Source organism: Lacerta agilis, chromosome 10 (assembly GCF_009819535.1).
Source record: "Lacerta agilis isolate rLacAgi1 chromosome 10, rLacAgi1.pri, whole genome shotgun sequence".
NCBI classification, from domain to species: domain Eukaryota; kingdom Metazoa; phylum Chordata; class Lepidosauria; order Squamata; family Lacertidae; genus Lacerta; species Lacerta agilis.
Genome location: NC_046321.1, coordinates 31,614,526 through 31,633,190, shown reverse-complemented (window position 1 = coordinate 31,633,190; position 18,665 = coordinate 31,614,526). Strand labels below are relative to the sequence as shown.

At 43.2% G+C, this 18,665-nt stretch overlaps 1 protein-coding gene across 2 annotated transcripts; it reads left to right on the top strand.

The window, feature by feature from the left end:
• Nucleotides 1–2,093: 2,093 nt before the first annotated feature.
• Nucleotides 2,094–18,388, top strand: LOC117053768. Of its 2 annotated transcripts, none has more exons than XM_033161905.1 (13): nt 2,094–2,266; nt 3,393–3,678; nt 4,441–4,592; nt 6,561–6,617; nt 9,202–9,487; nt 9,921–10,072; nt 11,330–11,419; nt 11,890–12,175; nt 13,136–13,290; nt 14,784–15,069; nt 15,438–15,589; nt 16,463–16,506; nt 18,227–18,388. In XM_033161905.1, exons 1-12 carry the CDS (start codon nt 2,188–2,190, stop codon nt 16,498–16,500), a joined length of 2,019 nt encoding a protein of 672 aa, XP_033017796.1. In that variant the 5' UTR covers nt 2,094–2,187; the 3' UTR covers nt 16,501–16,506; nt 18,227–18,388. The 2 variants fall into 2 exon arrangements, with proteins under 2 accessions (XP_033017796.1, XP_033017795.1); XM_033161904.1 differs by lacking the exon at nt 18,227–18,388 and adding an exon at nt 17,918–17,955 and having other exon boundaries at nt 2,095–2,266.
• Nucleotides 18,389–18,665: the final 277 nt, after the last annotated feature.

Genomic DNA, 18,665 nt, shown 5'->3' with positions numbered 1-18,665 from the left:
TGGAAAAAACTGTTGCCTATTTACATATATTAACTCAGCCTAGTCTGCCTCACAGGCCTGTTGCAAAGATAAAAAGAGGGGAAGACAAGATACACAATCTTGAGCTTCTGAGCTGAATAGCAAGATACAAATATACAACAAGACGCAACAAATGTTTACTGTTTCTCTCAGCAAACATTCAGGGGAAAAACACACCCCACAATTTTGTCAGCCTAGATAAACAAAAAGCAACAACCTATAGGACTTTAACTTTCTCTTAGCTGTAAGGTGTGCAATGATTTTAGGGCTGCATTTGCTGATTCGATTGATATTTTACACTTTTGTTTTATGGTTACTGCATATGAATCAATAACAGCCCAGTGATGACATGCAGGCCAGGAGTGGCTGTGTGGGTGACATGAAAAACTGCCTTGGGGTGGGGTGGACACTGCAATATCAAGTAATCATACCAGTATCAAGTAAATCATACTCAAGCCAGCCAGTTGTGTTTTCCACTGTAAAGGCAGTACACTTGGGCAGTGGATGAAATACTGTGGACATGGAGGACTGCACTTAAACATGCGTATACAGTAGATATGATCCTTCTCCTTGCAGCATCAGACTAGCAGCAATAACAATATATTTATTTTTCCATACTGCTCTGGGGGGGGGGGGGGGCGTCTGGGAGACCCAGGCAGTGTCACGAGAGGATTGGGCCAAGAGGCAGAGATCAGGCTGGCTGCTGAAGAATCCAGGGAGTCTCTCACTCCAGTTCTGAGCAGCTCCCCTTCCCCCTGGTCTCACAGAACACAAAGAGGAATGAAGAGGGTGGAGCAATGAGAGACAAGATGAAGGAGCCTGAGATTGTGTGCGAAGGACCCAGGGAGAAGTGCAAATCTTGAAGGATGACTGTGTTTCAGTTAGCACATTGGTTTGGAAAGTGTGAATCAGGCAGACTCCTTCTGCAAATGTGAACTGAATTATATTTCTCTCCTAACCTTGGAAGTGTTCTTGCTTCTTTTGCTTCTGCTTTGATGTTGTGCTAATATCAAGAGAGGGATTTTCCCTGCTACCCCACCCCTTGTCCTAGGAAGCCTTATAAGAAGCTGCTGCAGGAGAGGGACACTGAGAAACATAATGGGAGGGGGGTTTCTAGGACCAAGGTGAAACCGTGAAGCTCGGGTTTTTTTTTCTGTTGGATGCTGCATGTACTTTCAGTAATCTTGTTATGCAGGCTGGACCATTTGCGCAGGGGTTCCGTTCCTGACCCCCGCACTCAGAAGCCTGCCCTGCCCCAATTCCTCCCCATTTTTGGGCCACCTCCAGGTCAGCAGTGATGAACATGTGCATGACCGCACTTTAATCGGATGCGAGTAAAATGGTTGCTCTAACTTTCTTTCTGAAAGGAAGAACTGGACTTCTATTTATTTTAATTTCAGACCATATTTCATGTACTGTTTCTCATCTTTTGCCTCATTTACCTCAAACTCTAGGGACACAGGTGGCACTGTGGACTAAACCACAGAGCCTAGGGCTTGCCAATCAGAAGGTCGGCGGTTCGAATCCCCGTGACGGGGTAAGCTTCCTTTGTTCAGTCCCTGCTCCTGCCAACCTAGCAGTTTGAAAGCACATCAAAGTGCAAGTAGATAAATAGGTACCGCTTTGGCGGGAAGGTAACGGTGTTTCTGTGCGCTGCTCTGGTTTGCCAGAAGCGGCTTTGTCATGCTGGCCACATGACCCAGAAGCTGTCTGCGGACAAACTCTGGCTCCCACGGCCTATAGAGTGAGATGAGTGCCACAATCCCAGAGTCGTTTTTTAGCTGGACCTAACAGTCAGGGGAACCTTTACCTTTACCTTTACCTCAGACTCTGGCCTTTGTCAACCCTATTTTGTTGTAACTGGCAACCTTTACCTTTACCTCATACTCTGGCCTTTGTCAACCCTATTTTGTTGTAACTGGCAACAGGTCAAATATTTCTTCAAGCCACAAAATTAACCTTTGAAATGTACCTTTGAATGGTCTTAATTTTGAACAGTTCTCTGATTGGAGGTGAGCAGCATCCACCAGAGTTGAGTAACCTCGTACCAATTCTGTTTGGGGCACTCAAATCAAGAGCGCTAACCACCCACAGAGGACCTCTGTGGGAAGTGGTCTCTCCTGAGCCTTGCCAGCCTCTTTTTACAGATCCTGCAAAAAAGAGGACACAATGCTTCCAAGAAGGACCCTGAAATACTGCCTTTCGCTGCTGCTTTTGACCATCCTGCCTTCCCGATCTGCGCTGGAGGGTGCGTTACCAAGAACTGGGTGTCTTTCCTTCCCCCTATTTTTCTTCACTGGTCTTTCTTTTTATTGTCCCTTGCTTTCTTTTTCCTGTTTCTCTTCTTTGTTTCTCTTCTTTTTGTTCTTTCTTTTGAGTCTGATGGCTGGGGCCTTTATTAATGTCCAGTGACTGTATTCTCATGGGGGTGGTAAATGGCAGACTCCTGGGTGAGAGACGGGGAAATGTTGGTCTCCCAGGGGAGAGGCTGGGAGGGGAAATGAAGGATTCCTGGTGAGAGCTGGGACTCTGTGGGTGGTTAGTGCTAAGAATTACTTTTAAGAGATGGCTCTGTATTCTGCTTGCTTGATTTGTATTCTTGGTAGTTCTCATTTTACTGTTTTATTGAATATTTTAAAATAAAATCTTAAAAGCCAACCAACCTACCCAGAGAAGGCCGTCTTACTTCATGCTGGAAATGAAAAGGACAAGTTCATTGCTATCCTGATAATTTCAATAGGGCTTTCTATGTGACTGCCATTCTTTAGATCAGGGCCCCTGTTTATGCTAAGAAATAATTCTTAACAGTAGTTAATCAGAGTCAAGATAGATTCCCGAAGTACTCAATGTGCCCCCTTTCTTGGGAAACTACTGTTTCCCACCAGCTTCTGCCTCCCCCGGCTCTTTTGAATATGGACTACAGCTAACTCTTCAGCTGTAGTCTAATCGAAGCACTCCTAGCTTATTTACCTCAGAGTAAGCTGCATTGAATTTGATAGGACCCTCGGGGCAATTCTAACTATGTCTGCTCAGAGGTTAGTTTACTTGACAATGGAACTTGAATTACCGGTAGTTGTAACTAATTTGTTCCTTTGTTTTCGATGGGGATTTTAGTGCCACTTAAGTAAACCCTGTTGTTTTAGTGAGATTTACTCCAGGTAAGTGAGTACAAGAATACCGCATTAGCTACAACTAACATTTTAATTTGTTTGGAGTATGCAGCTTTTGTACTGCTTGTTGCAGTATCCTCAAGTTGAATATGACATTTGTTTAGCAGCATCATTACACTTCTGGTTTTATTTTGTACTGGAAGGTTTCATACTAAGGATTGAGGGATGGCAATAAAATGAAAACTTTCCCACTCTCTCTTTCAGTCACCAATGTGGCCCTCACTGGAGAAGCTTTACAATCCAGCACCTACAACCCACTAGGAGGAGCTATGAATGCCATTGATGGGTCTTTAGTAGGTGTATATACAGAGGGATCCTGCACCCACACAGATTATGAAAGTAATCCATGGTGGACGGTAGACTTGCAGGCACAGTATCAAGTACTCCGTGTCAGCGTCACCAATCGGCAAGACTGTTGTGCTGAGCGTCTTAATGGGGCTGAAATCCTAGTTGGGAACTCCACAGAGAGAGGAGGCACAACAAACCCTAGGTACTGTATATGGATTGGATGCTTTCTAGCCAGGGAAGGGGAAGCTGTGGCCCTCCAGGTGTTACTGGAGTACCACTCCCATCATCCTTAGCCATTGTCCAGGTTGGTTAGGGTTGTTGCGAGTTGGGAATTCAACAGTAATTCAGAAGGACACAGGTTCCTTATCTCTGCCTTACATATTGAGATGTCATGAGGTACAATTTTCTGTTCTGCCCTGTTTTCGTCACATTCAGGACTGTTTCCGTTCCACTGCAGTTCACTGTCAGCCAAAAGCTACATTATTTTGTTTTGCTGTCCGCTGTTGCAAAATTACATAATTTATGTAACTCCATATGTAAATTCTATAAGTTACATTGCCCTATGATGCCATCCCATTCATTTAAATGTAAAGAAAATGCAATGCACATTGGAGGATGTAGTGTAATTAATTAAATTGTCTGTGGACTGAAAGATGCCACACTAGCAAATGCTGATTGTATTCACCGGATCGATTTCTGTTCCACACATGGGGTGAATTTGTGAACATTGGCCATTTCCACTTCTGTTTTTGCAACATCCTGTGGCACCCCTGCTTTACAGGATTATGGCACAGGGGGGGAAATGTAGAGTACAAGTTTCAGACAGATCCCTAGCTATTTGAGTTCCCAAAACATAGCAAATATTTGCTCTCTTTCCTGAAATTTTCATGTGATCTCACCTTGCTGATAAAGTTCTTCAATTATTGTTTAATACCGTTTCTTGACGTTTTCTTTTCATTTCTAGATGTGCTACAATAGGTTCTTTGGATGCTGGGGAAACACGCAGTTTTTACTGCGAAGCGTCAAAAGGGCAGTTTGTTACAATTACCCTACCAAGGGGCGGATACCTCACGCTTTGTGAAGTCCAGGTGTTTGGTCAGAAGATAGATTCCAGTGGTGAGTAGTAAAGATATTGGTATCTGTTTATGTGCAAAGACACTGAGGCTGCATACATGCCATGTATTTAAAGCACATTTAAATGCATGCTCCCCCCCAAAAAAAATAATTCATGGGATCTGTACTTTATAAAAGGGTGCTGGGAACTGTAGCTCTCTGTGAGGGAAATTACAGTTCTCAAGATTCTTTACAGGAAGTTATGTGCTTTAAATGGATGGCGTGCACCCAGCCTAATATGCAGGAGAAACATAATGTCTATAATGCTGACTTATTCATTAATGGTCATTCAGGATGCTGTAGTAGCAGATTTTCTTCATTGATAAGGTATTGGAGCAGATTACCTTTGGGGTTCCTTCCAATGCTATGATTCTGTCATGCCAGAGAACCCTCGGAACTGTAGTGTTATATGAGGGAATTTTTCATTAAAGTAATTCCCCCCACAATTCTATGGAGGAAGTCATGACAGTTACATCATTATAATCCATTCCAAAGCCAGCACAATATTTTCTAAAATTCCCCCGCCTCCTCCCTTCTACACTGTTTGTTCATTTCCCAGGTGGGGGAACAACCTTTTAAATAAAAAAACATGGAGCCAAGAAAATAACAACAACAGATTCAGTAGAAACTGGGTTTATTAACACTATTGCAATAGGACAACCTTGCTAACCAGTTGTTCAGCAGAACTGCTAGTTGGAATAGACCAGGGCCATCTTAAGCATATCTGGCGCTGTGGTGCAAAGCTCCCTCCGGTGCCTGCTCGCCCCCCGTTTCCCAGAGTTGTCTACCTTTTTTTAAAGGGAGAATGGCGTTGCTGGCGGAGCTGGAGGAGGTGGGCAGCAGCTGGAGGGTGGCTCCTCCGATGGGGAAGAGTCAGAGGCTGGCCGCTTCGTGCCACGATGGACAGGGCAGATGGAGGCTCCAGACGTGGTGCTGCTTTGGCACGGCATAGCAGAGGCAGGCGATGGCGGTGAGCTCATGCCAGGAGGCGCCACATCCAGCCTCTGCCTCTTCCCTGGCACTCTCCAGAAATTGGCACCCCGGCGCCCCACGCCACTAGCCTCTATGGGTAAGATGCCCCTGGAAAAGACTGACATGAGGCACATCAGAACAATATATAGCAGTTTCAAAAACAGCACACACACAAAAAGTCACAAAATTTCAAAACATCCTTCTACGTGCATCAAGAAAGTTTACAAGTCATGGGATGTAAAGATATGTACATGACTCCACTTTGGAATCAACCTCCTTGGGGTGCCCCAAAACATTAGGTCTCAACTATCTCATTTTAACCCCAGTTACCTTGGCAAGCAAGCTTTCAATAGGGACTGTGGGCATTCCAATCCCACATTTTACTTCTCTGTTCCCAAAACATGTAAAAGAGCTTCAAGAAGAGATGCTGGATTAACACCCTGGTGCTGACTCAAAACAGAAATAGCAAAAAGTTTTGCCTGACCATTTGTGTCACTTTCCAGGTCAGATAAGAGAGATGGAATGCAGCATTGAAAGGACTGCAGTGTGGAAAGCAACCCTTTCAGAACATTGGAAGTTAATCCCTGTTATCTCTGTTTCCCCAGAGATAATTCAATAACCAAGATTTATAGCTTGGCTATCATTAATCACCACATAATAATCTCTGCCAGTAGAGGGTCGACCAGAGATATCTAGTCCACCATGTTTCCTTCCCGGAGGTCCACTTCCCCAGACTTTTGATTATGACTTTTATATGCTCTGCTGAATTTTTAGGTTTTTATCTTTGCATGTTTTTAATTGTTGTGATTGACATATCATTCCTTTTCTCTGCATGCTGCTCTGATAATTTTATCAACGGGAACCCAAGAAAATAAATAAATAAATAAATAAATAAATAAATAAATAAATAAATAAATAAAACAAAACTCTCTAGAATTATCAGCAGATAAAGGCTCAGCCAAGCCTTTTGTTTCTTTTTATTATAAATTTCTTTGACAGCTGACCATGAGCCAGAGAAGAACAAGCCACTCACACCAGGAGAACAAGTTAATACTGGTAAGTAGAACCTTGCATACTGCTAATTGGGAAGGAATATTGCTGGTGGTGTATTCTTGTCAATGTAGATGCCAGTTTGGGCATGATTGAGCTACTTTTAAGCACTTTCTGCAATGTGAGTTCTTTAAAGTCACAAGTAAAAGCCATTTTCAGCGCTACTTCCTGGTATCCTTTAACTCAAGGGAAGCTGTGGCTTTCCAGATGCCGCTGAACTCCCTCCATCCTTGGCATTTGGCCAGTGGTTGGTGGTGATGGGAGTTGGACTCCAGCCAATCTGGAGGGCCATGGATGCCCCATCCCTGCTTCAACTGGAGATGCTGGTGAATGAATTTGGAACTTGAGAATTCAAGGCATTTGCTCGCCCACTGAGTGATGGGCCCTCTCCTTTGATATTAAGACTAGCACTTATAATTCATTCATATATTTATTGCAGATCCATTTCGTGTATTCTCACCACCATTGCTCATTGATTTAAGTGCAGACAGGTTACATAAAAAAGAAATAAAATAAGCATTATTTAAAAAATAATCACAATTGCCAATAAAGAAATAAAAGATACAGCTTTGTGATTTACTAAGTCAATAATAAAACATATGCAGAAGAAAACAATGACTTGCCTATGGTTACAAAGGGTTCCATGGTCTAAATCAAAACAATTACACACACACCCCACCAAAAAGAAGATAAAAAGTAACCTTAAACTGTACTAAATCCAGACTTTCACATAGACCTGCTGGACTTGATGCTCCTGAGCTGCTGTGTATGTATATGAAGTGAAATTATTTTTTTTTAACAGAATTTATTGGCATTTTCACAAAACAACATAAACCCAACCCCCACACCTACAAATATCAAAACACACACAAATACAAATACACATACACATAATGTCAGGATTCTTCTTCTTATCTGTATATCTTACTATAGAAAAAAAAAAAAAAAAAATTCTAGTTCCGAATCTTGACACTTGACTTCCCCCGCCTATACACCTTCGGTTTTAATACAATACACTTTCTCCTTAACATCTTTTCTCCATAGAAGTTTAACTTATCTTGATATAGAAAGAAAAAACACCTTTGTCTTATCTTTTGCATTATAACCTAAAACTTAACCAAATATTCTTAGAGCTAAACTTATTTCTTCTATCATTTAGCATGCTGCTTTTAACTTAAATTCAATATCTCCTTACTTATTTAAAATAAACTTATTTAACAAACTTCACACTCCGATTTCGGATACCATGGCAGACCATCTATGTTATACAATGATTAATTCAACCCACTCCCCTTTTGTCCATTGTCTTCTCCTGTCTTTCACCAGAACCGAATCCCCTATTGTATGCTTCTGAATGTCCACAGATCCAGGTTACAACCACAACAAACCCTGCATCGAGCTCCAAGATGTTCATCCTCTGCATTCTGAGCTTCTCCGTAGCTTTGTACCAAAATTCTTCTTCTTGTAGAAATCTTAATTCTCTGTCCCTCGACCCCGAGCTGCCACCTCGGAATCTAGATATTAAAAAACTTTCCGTTTCAGGGTTTCTGCCACCCCCTGAAAACAGTCCCTGTTCCAATCGGATTTGCTCTGCCATCTCAGACCATCCTTCCAGCACATCTTCCAGCTCTTTGCAAAAGTCTGTTTCCATTGAGTAGATTTTTTGGAAAGCCTCCTCTGTGGAATACAGATTATTTCCATTTATAATCCCACACAAGACTCTTAATTTTCGATTAGCCAGCTCCAATTGAAAGACAGTGAGCTTTTCCTCTACCTCCCAGTCCTTCTGTGCCAGCATGAGCGCAAAGTCCAACATCTTCGGGGAAGGGAGGTGGGTATCAAATTACATTTCCTGTCTTTTTCCTCCTTTGTCTCAATTTTCTCCTGCGCAATTCCAAATCGCCGCCATTTCTTCCGAAGCCAGAGTATAAAGACCAAAACTTCAAATGGAGATATTTTTCCTCAATTAACCCCTGAGAGGGAATCTCTACAGAGTCAGTTTTCAAATTCCAAGCACTTTCAAGTGATTAGTGTAGCAGCAGTCACTTAAAGAGTTAATTCCTTCCAACCCCCGAAGGGAGAGAGGCGGGCTGCCTTTTCTTTTGATCCCAGAGCTTTTCCCGAAGTACAAAGAGTCAGTCAATTACTCACAGCTTCTGGTTTCTTAGCAACTTCTTAATGACAGGTAGAACAGAGACGCTCCTCACGGACTTTGCCGCCGCATGTAAACATCCCGGTTGGGGCATATCCCCTGAAGCCCGACTCCGTGGTCCCTTCACCCCCACTCCCCCCTTACAGGGGGCGCGGGGGAAGGGTTCGGAGCACAACGGGCATAGCCGGGGAGCCCAGGGCGCGGGACGCTCTTCCCGCTCCCCAACCAGAGCCCTGCATGCGGCTGCAGGGCTCCTAACCCCCGGGATGAACTGGGTGCCTCGCCACCGAAGCAACCCAGGACCATCCGCAATGGCGCCAGCCGCCGGAAGTCGTATATGAAGTGAAATTAAACCAAATGGGGAATAAGTGATCTTGGGCTCATTGGATCCTCAACACTTTCAAGATTTTTTTCATGATTTTCTGCTCTTTCTTATAGTCCCCAATGTGGCTCTTGAAGGGAAAGCATTTCAGTCCAGTATCTACAATGCACTTGGAAACCCTGAGAATGCCATTGATGGGTCTATAATTAGTGACTATATGCGTGGCCACTGCACGCACACAGAACTAGAATTTAATCCATGGTGGACAGTGGATTTGGCAGAAGAGTTTCGTGTGTCCAGGGTTAGCATCACCAATCGAGGAGACTGCTGTGCAAGGCGGATAAATGGGGCTGAAATCCGAATTGGAAGCTCGCCAGTAAAAGGAGGAATCACAAATCCATGGTACGGTAACAGAGTGATGATACTGAAGGGTCATACTTGACTTTTCTTCCTTAAGATCCTAAGAAGTGCCCTGCTAGATCAGACAAAGGCCAAGATTGAATAGACTAGCACAGGCTTCCTCAAACTCGACCCTCCAGCTGTTTTTGGCCCACAACTCCCATGATCTCTAACTAGCAGGACCAGTGGTCAGGGATGATGGGAATTGTAGTCTCAAAACATCTGGAGGGCCGAGGTTGAGGGAGCATGGTCTAGCACCTTATGTTCTGTAGTAGCCAACCACATGCCTGCTGGGACCCCATATATAGAACATGAAGACAACAGCCCTCTTCAGCCATTGTCCCTAGTAACTGATAATCAGAGACATGTTGCCTCTCACCTATCCTACAATATGACTTCTGCTTAATACTAACACACAAACTGGTTTCCGTTCAAGGTGTGCAACAATCAGGTCATTAGCCCCAGGGGAAACAGCCATTTTTGACTGTGGAGAAATGCAAGGACGTTATGTGACTATCACCATCCCAGGCATTCGTATTCTCTCACTGTGTGAAGTTCAAGTGTTTGGTGAAAAGCTACCTTCCTCGGGTAAGTATAGGGGTTTCCTTGTCATGTTGTGGTTTGGTGGGCTGCTGATCGATGTTGTCCTTGAAAAGAAATGGATTGGAGATGTATAGGCTAGGAAGTCTTCAATGGCATGGGAAGTTCTGGAGAAGGAAGCCATCTCTTCTATGGGATGCTTCATGTCACATATGCTTCGTTGTCTTTTAATAGCTGAAGTATCAAGTGATGATACACAAGAGGTGGGGAATCTTTAGCCCATAGGCCTATATCAGCTTGCTAGGCCTCCCTGTTTGGGCCAGGGGGCTATATCAGGAAAGCCATGCTCACTTAACCCTACAACAGACGACATATAGATGACTTTAACATCTTCATGAATAAAATGCTGATGCCCTGATGTTAAATCTGTGCCTGTAAACCTCTGCCCTGCTCTCCTAGATGCAAGAGAGATTTACCAGTAGAAAGCTGGCAACTTCAGTTAGAACAAGGCTCAGAGTTCAATTGTTGACTCAGTCTAGAATGTTTGCACCTGTTCTTCCCTTTCCCCATACCCATTATATTCATTGACATTCCTGTGGGACACTGACAAAATTCTTCTCGACTTCTGTGCTATTTGGAGGTTTGTGCAACCAGTGATCACCATCAACCAAGTATGCTTTGTGTTATTTTAGTATGATCTGGCATGGCTCAGATATTTTTAATCACATAGGAAGTGTTGCTTTGACCTTCAATATATGTTTTGTCAGATGAAAAAAAGACCTCATCTGGAACTAGGCAAGAAGCAGAAGGTCAGCAAATGATCCTCACATTCATATGCTCCAAAAGCCTAAAACATTATATACAAGACATGAACAACCAGTATTTATTTAGCTGATTGGTTTGAATCAATATGGTAAATTTGGTCTTCTTCACTTTAGCAAGCACTTCCAGGAACTCTACACTTGTCCCTCTTGTTCCTAAGCCTCTATAAGGTGGCTCATTTCACCTTTCAGGGCACAGCCCTCCTTCCCACCCAGCAATCCTTAAGGCAGTGACCTGGGACCCTTCAGATCTTATTGGACTCCAACTCCCACCAGCCCCCACCAGCATGGCCAATGGCCAGGCATGATGGGAGTTGAAGTTCATTTTTTCCTTGGAACTAAATTTGCTTCTTGGAGCTGGATTCACACTGAGCTCATTCAGACTTGCTTCCTGGTATGTTTGCTTAGAAAAACAACAAGCACCCAGAATGAAATCATTGTCATATATTGCTAATCTTTAACTTACATCTATTTCTTCCACTAGTTTCTTCACCAATTGAACAATGGGAAAAGCCAAGAGAACCCAAACAGCCATGGGAAGAAGCTAAAGAGAAGTGGCAACCCTACACAACAGGTAAGCTGACCCTTGTACTGAAGATGGATGTGAAAGATCAGACCTAGTGGTATATGTATTTTTCTTATGGATTGCATAGGAAACTTACCCAGGAGTTCCTGTATGCTCACACAGGCGACACTTGATTTATAAATGCCAGTGTTAAAATATTACTGTTGATATCATAAACCACTCTTCCCTAATTACATCCTATCAAGCAGTTCCTACACCTGTGGATGGGAACATGAGATTTGGGAGGCATAAAGTAAAACGTCTCGTGTGGATGGAGGTGCTCAAATACACACACAGAAACAATGACTCATGAATCCATGAATGCAATGCCCTGGTGTGCACAGAACCCCCAAATGTTCATTATTCATTCCATCAACATTTGAGAGCCTACTTTACAAGTTCCTTTTCCTTCTGGATAGTTTTGCTAAGCTGTTTATTAGTTGAAACATCTCTCTTACTTTGGTCTTTTTTTCTTGTAGTCTACAATGCAGCTCTTGAAGGAAAGGCATTTCAGTCCAGTATCTTCAATGATCTGGGATCTGCTGAGCATGCTAATGATGGCTCTACGTCTGCTGACTATTTGCGTGGACACTGCACTCACACCCAACAAGAAGCTAATCCGTGGTGGACAGTGGACCTTAGGGAAAGATTTGATGTGTCCAGTGTAGTGATCACCAATCGAGGGGACTGTTGTGCGGAAAGGATAAATGGTGCTGAAATTCGAGTTGGGGACTCGGATGAGGAAGGAGGCATCAGAAATCCCAGGTATTGCCAATGTCAGCTACCCAAGGATGCCAGGTCTAGGACTGGGCATTTGACTGGTCAGATTTAGTCAACTGGCCAATCAAAAATGGTAAAGCAATGATAAAGTACTTCTTAAAGCATTAACTTTATTACAGGAATAAGCAGGACTCTTACACAATTAACAGAAGACTAGCTTTTTTAATAACAAGAATACAAAGCTGAAAATGAATGAACTGCAGCTAAACTCTTACATTCATTTTTCACATGGTCTAGTCCTCATCTGAAGACTGCAAAAAACAAAACCAAATAATACTTGGTCGGTTTACTGGCTAAGTGTGAATGGCTAAGTGACAGTATTTGACGAGTGAATTGACTCGTATCCTTGCCCTATATTGGGTAAAGCATTCGTTAGCATAAGACCTTGTTCATGCTTGCCCCTCACCCCCACCAGGTATTGAACTTGTTACTCATTGTATTCTTTAAATCTCTCTCTCTCTCTTTTTTTTTAAAGTAAATATTTTATTATTGGTCACAGAATACACTGTTGAGTCTAGAAGGTAAGAGCCAATCTGCATTCAGTTGAAGCAAACTCATGAGTCACAGTATGGCAGCTTGTATTCTTCTGGTCCATCAAGCTTCAGTGATACTTCCTCCAGCGATCATGCTTTATATGGTCAAAGGTCCAGACGTAGCTCAAAACCACATAGGCAGTTAGCATCATGGCGAGGCCACCAATTCCTGGTTTCCTCACATCAATGTACTTTTTGACAAATCTGTCATAGCCTCCACGGACACCCGTAACAAACCCAGCTGGGGTGTAATCTCGAGTTGCTAACCAGGCTGGCAACTGCCCCACTTTTACATCCAGCAGCCTCATATCTTTTACTGGAACGGGTCGGTCCGCCATCTTGAAGCTGCCACAGCGTCTCCCTGTATTCTTTAAATCTCTCATTAAGGCTAACATACTGGTTTCTTTTCAAGGTGTGCCACCATCACTTCATTGGGTTTGGGAGAAACAAAAAAATATGACTGTGAAGGAAAGATGGGACGGTATGTGACTATTACCATTCCAGGTGAAGCCAAATATCTCACCCTCTGTGAAGTTCAAGTTTTTGGTCACAGGAGAGCTCCCACAGGTATGTATAAAAATTTCCCAACAAATACCTGAGTTGGTATTTGTTGGCATAATTCCATTTTGCTGGAGAAACAGTTGTCAGAGCTGGGTATGGGCACTTTCAGGTGTCTGAAATAAGAAGTTCTTAGTACTCTAGGCTGGAATATATTGTTACGGCTTTGAGGGCTCATTCTGGTTGATGATTCCCTTCAAAATCTGTGATCCTGCATATATGAGGTTAGACTCTACACAAGGAGACCCGTCAAACCAGTTACTTTGTTCAGGTAAGTACTGCCATTCATATTAGAAAGACTCATGTCTCACAACAAATGTAACTGATCTGTATAGAAAACACAACCTGATAAAGAGACAATGCATGTACTTTTGTAAACTAAGAAAACCTTTAATAAAAATTATTTTTAAAAAGAAAAGAAAGAGTTTGCCCTGTTGCCATAGAGACAAATCGGGGTAAACTCATTCACCTAGTTTGAAGTGACACCACTTTGTAAGGTAGAAGAAGAATAGCCAGGGTTTGGGGTGTGAGTTTTGGCTGCTGCTGGAAGATGGACACACGGAGGCATGTATGCTTTGTACTGGACCCAAAATGGAGTTAGGGCTTCCATGGAAACCCAATGGAAGGAAACATCTATTGGAGTGTTAATGCTGTGAAGCCCTTTGTCTTGTGCTCAGGTTGTATGTATTTATAAATGCAACCATATATCCTAAAGACATCACAGTCTCCAAAGATCTTCATTCCAAGGAAACTGAACCCTGGGTAAGTGTCAGCACACCTGGAGTCTCTTGCTGCTTGGAGATTGGGGTGCACACAACATTATCCATTAGCCTTGTGACATTTGTCTGTCTGTCTATCTATCATCTATCTATCTGTCTGTCTGTCTGTCTGTCTGTCTGTCTGTCTGTCTGTCTGTCTGTCTGTCTGTCTGTCTATCTATCATCTATCATCTATCTATCTATCTATCATCTATCTATCTATCTATCTATCTATCTATCTATCTATCTATCTATCTATCTATCATCTATCTATCATCTATCTATCCTATTTATTTTCCCCTAACAGGGACTTAAGGTGGCTAACATGTAAAATAGGAACAGCTAAAAACACTGGGGGAAATATCATTAAAAACAATTAAGCTTTAATATATCTATCTCTTTCTCTATCTCTGTCTCATCTACACACACTCAAACACACTATTAACCAAGAAAAAGGGCCAGTCAGCAGATGACCATACCATGGGCACGTCCAGATTGGTGACTCATGTTGCTATCCAATCATTTGTTTCTCTACTGAGAGCTACAAGTTGAATTTTGTGTGTGTGTGTTTGTGTGTGCGTGTGCGTGTGTGCGTGTGGCTTGCGCACAATCGGCTATGTTGCATCCACACTAGTGGGTGTGGCAAAGCTGAGATAGGGATACTGCATTGTTCAAGCAATATCTGGAAACCCAGAACCAGTTTTCTTGTTTAGTTGTGTGAGCATTACTTTTCCTTTCCTGCAGTTCCCAATGTGGCCCTCGAAGGTGAGGCATCCCAGTCCAGTACCTACAACCGACTAGGAGTTGCAAAGAATGCCATTGATGGGTCCACCTCCACTAATTTTATGCGTAGATCATGCACTCACACGGATAGAGAGCCGAATCCATGGTGGGCAGTGGACTTGAAGGGAGAATATGATGTGTCTAGCATAAGCATCACCAATCGAGAAGACTGTTGTGCAGACCGGCTGGATGGGGCTGAAATCCGCATTGGCAACTCCTATGAGAATGGAGGTTCTGCAAATCCCAGGTACCTGCTGGTTTAATTTTCTCAAGGGGATCACAAGAATCAGGCACAGAGAAGACAATACAATGGGAAAGATGAGAAAATGCGGAAACCACAGATTAAAAATATATCTGTGTAATACAATGATCTCCCACTATTCATCTGTATCTTTTATTCTTTTCAGTGTGTTTCAGGTTGACCAGTGGTCATCCAGATGTGAGTGGACTACAACTCCCATCACCCCTGACCTTTGGCCTCCGGCTGATGGGAGTTGGGTCCCTGCAACATCTAGAGGTCCACTGGTTAGCCATTCCTTGCATAAATCATGTTGCAGTTGATGGTGTCCTTCAGTCACCTAATATTAATAAATATGAATGGATTTCTTTTTCAAGGTGTGCCACTATCACCTCACTAGGTGCTGGAGAAACCCGCAATTACAATTGTGGAGGATTCAAAGGGCAGTACGTGACACTGACCATCCCAGGCACTCAGTATCTCACCCTGTGTGAAGTCCAAGTGTTTGGTGTGAAGGTGGATTCATCTGGTGAGTAAAAAGGTTTCTTGGGTATCAGATCTGGCGTACATGGCGGCTACCCTTTCTTGGAGACGCTTTGGTTCTGTAAAGACAGTGATTTCTGTGGAGTAATGTAACGTCTTAGAATTTGCCCACACTTCTGCTGGTGCAAAGTTTGAGTGGCAGTGGACCTGCACTTTCTAGACATGGATATGGACTGTTTCCCACTTGTCCTGCTCCTTTCCGAGAGTGATAGATTGGAACAAATGGCACTCTGGGGGAAACCCAAGTTGCCATTTGGTCTGACTGAGCACTAAAGAGTGGTTTTCCCTGGGGGAAAGCAATGGGATAAGAAGAAATGTGGATAAGCCCTTAGTGGTGTAATTGATGCCTATCCCCATTTGGTGATAAAGCCTCTCCTCCTCAGCGAGGGGAGGAGTTGTGAACGGGAGCCGGCTCCTGCATCTGCGTGGGGGCGTTTAGCCCCTAGCCTTACCTGGCCCGCCGCCGCGCCCCGCCCCTAGCAGTCAGCCAATAGGGCTGGCTTGGGGGGCGGGGTTTTGGCTGTACCTTAGCAGCCGCGGCGGCCCCCATCCGCCATTCCGCTTCGTTCCTGCGCCATTTGGTGATAACTGAGCACGAGGATCAGCATTACTGGCATTAGGCATGAGTTCAGCTTCTAGTCAAGACATACCCATTTGGAATGCACAAACTGTGAAAGTGAACGGGGACTTTTATCCCAACAACCAAAAAGCAGCCACCCTAAAGAGACAGGTGGAGATTGGGCAGATGGGGACCCTTTCCCCTCACCATCTGAGGAAGCTCAATGTTGTCAGAATAGGACACTTCTTGTTGTTTTGGATGTAGACACATATAATCATCCTCCCATCTTGAATTCTGTAGGACATCCAGACATCCCATCTGAAAAGGAAGAAGCATAATTGAAAGTAAGTTCATTTCTCTTCAAATTCACAGATCTCAAAGCTATGGCCCCACCATTTTTGCAGAGGTCTACAAGGACTGGTTCTGAACTCTGCCTTGGGGACTGAATTTTGGTTGAAATTTTGGGGTTCCACTCAGAGAGATTCCTCAAATTTGGCAGGGAGGCTTGCTTCAAATTGGCACCATTATTTCACATGTGCATAAGAGCTACCAGCCTATAGGGAGGGGAGTTTTAGGCTCTGCAGGTCTGACTTCAGTCGCATCCTTCCCTATAAGAACAAAGGCCTCAGGAGCTGAATCAGAGAACTGCCTCCATGGTCTAATGTTGTGTTTATGGTGATATATACATCTATGGTGATATAAATCTGTCCATGGTTTTAATGTGTGACAGCTGTTTCATTCATATGTATCCTTCTATATAGCAAATAGGACCTGGTAATGTTCTATTGTTTCAGATAGGCAAAGAAGACAGTTTTCCACTCTGCAAGATTTGCGAAGGATTGCTCCTAACTGAATTTCATATTGTTATCTCTCTTGAGTTTATTTTATTAGGCAGAAAGCCCTGTGTTGTTGTTGTTGTTTTGTATTGTGTGCTGTTTATAGTCCTTGTGTATCCTTGGTGAACTTGTATAATTCATACAGAGGCGGAATATACAGTATATATCAGGCATGTCCAACCAGTAGATCGGGATCTACCGGTAGATCCCCAGCTGATCCTGGTAGATCACGGGATCCTTATCAATTGTGGGATTAAATAAAGTTTATCAAAAGTTAACAAATAAAAGCTACAGGTAGGTAGCCGTGTTGGTCTGCCATAGTCAAAAAAATAAAAATAAAAAATCCTTCTAGTAGCACCTTAGAGACCAACTAAGTTTGTTCTTGGCATGAGCTTTCGTGTGCATGCACACTTCTTCAGATACCCTTGGTATGAGCTTTGAACTCTGGGCAATCCTACCCTAAAAAAAGCTTAACAACTCTGGGAAATCCACCCACCCCACGCACGCTCCTCCTCCCTCCAATGACCAGGGGTAGATCACTGCCAGGTTTTTTTATATTGGGAGTAGATCCCAGTCTCTTGGGAGTTGGACGTGCCTGATATATATTATTTCAAAAGAAAATAAATACTTGAGGCCACCCCACATGAATGTGTGAACTAGCCTTAAAAATCAGTGGCGTGAACAACACTTTTCTAATAAGACAGAGGAAGTTAATATTTTAATTATTAGTTTTAATAACCTATATTGCATGTTCCACAACGGCTGTATGTTGTCCAGGGAATGTTTGTGGATGGGTAGCTATAAACATGTAATGAATGAAATAAGTAACCCTGGGAGATTGCATCCCAAGGAGAGCACAGATCCCACAACCCACAAATTACCCTGGTATCTCAGCTGCCTTATTTTTCTTTCTGCATAGATTACATTTCATGGGACAGCAGAAATTGTGAAACCAAGAGCCCCTACATTTGTAGATCGACACCACAAATTATCGTTAGTAGGTGCTAACAATGAGGAACGCTGGTTGGCTGTCTAGAACATTGGTAGGCAAACTAAGGTCCGGGGGCCAGATCCAGCCCAATCGCCTTCTAAAACTGGCCCACAGACAGTCCAGGAATCAGCATATTTTTACATGAGTAGAATGTGTGCTTCTATTTAAAATGCATCTCTAGGTTATTTGTGGGGCATAGGAATTCGTTCTTCTTTTTTCCTTCTTTCCCCCCACAAGTTCTGAGGGACAGTGGACCGGCCCCCTGCTGAAAAAGTTTGGTGACACCTGGTCTAGAAGAACCTGCACCCAGAGGGATGTCAACTCCTTCCATGACTGCTAAGCCCACCTGCTGTTCATGTATATGTCAAAATCCCAAATAAACAGTAGAACTTGCAACTCTATGTGGCTGGATGTGCTGTCTGTTACAAGACAGAAATGCATATTCCTTTATTTTTCTTACAATATTTATTTAAATAGTTATAACTCTCACTTTTTCAATGTGGTGGTATACCCAACAGAAACAATTTAAAAATAGCAAACATATCAGTAAAAGCTGTTGGGAAGCAATCTCAGATTTGAAAGGCCTTCGTGACTGAGTCAGACCAATGGGTCCATTTGGATCAATATATAAATGGACTGTAACAGAGATGGGACACGTGAAACCACAGCATGGCCC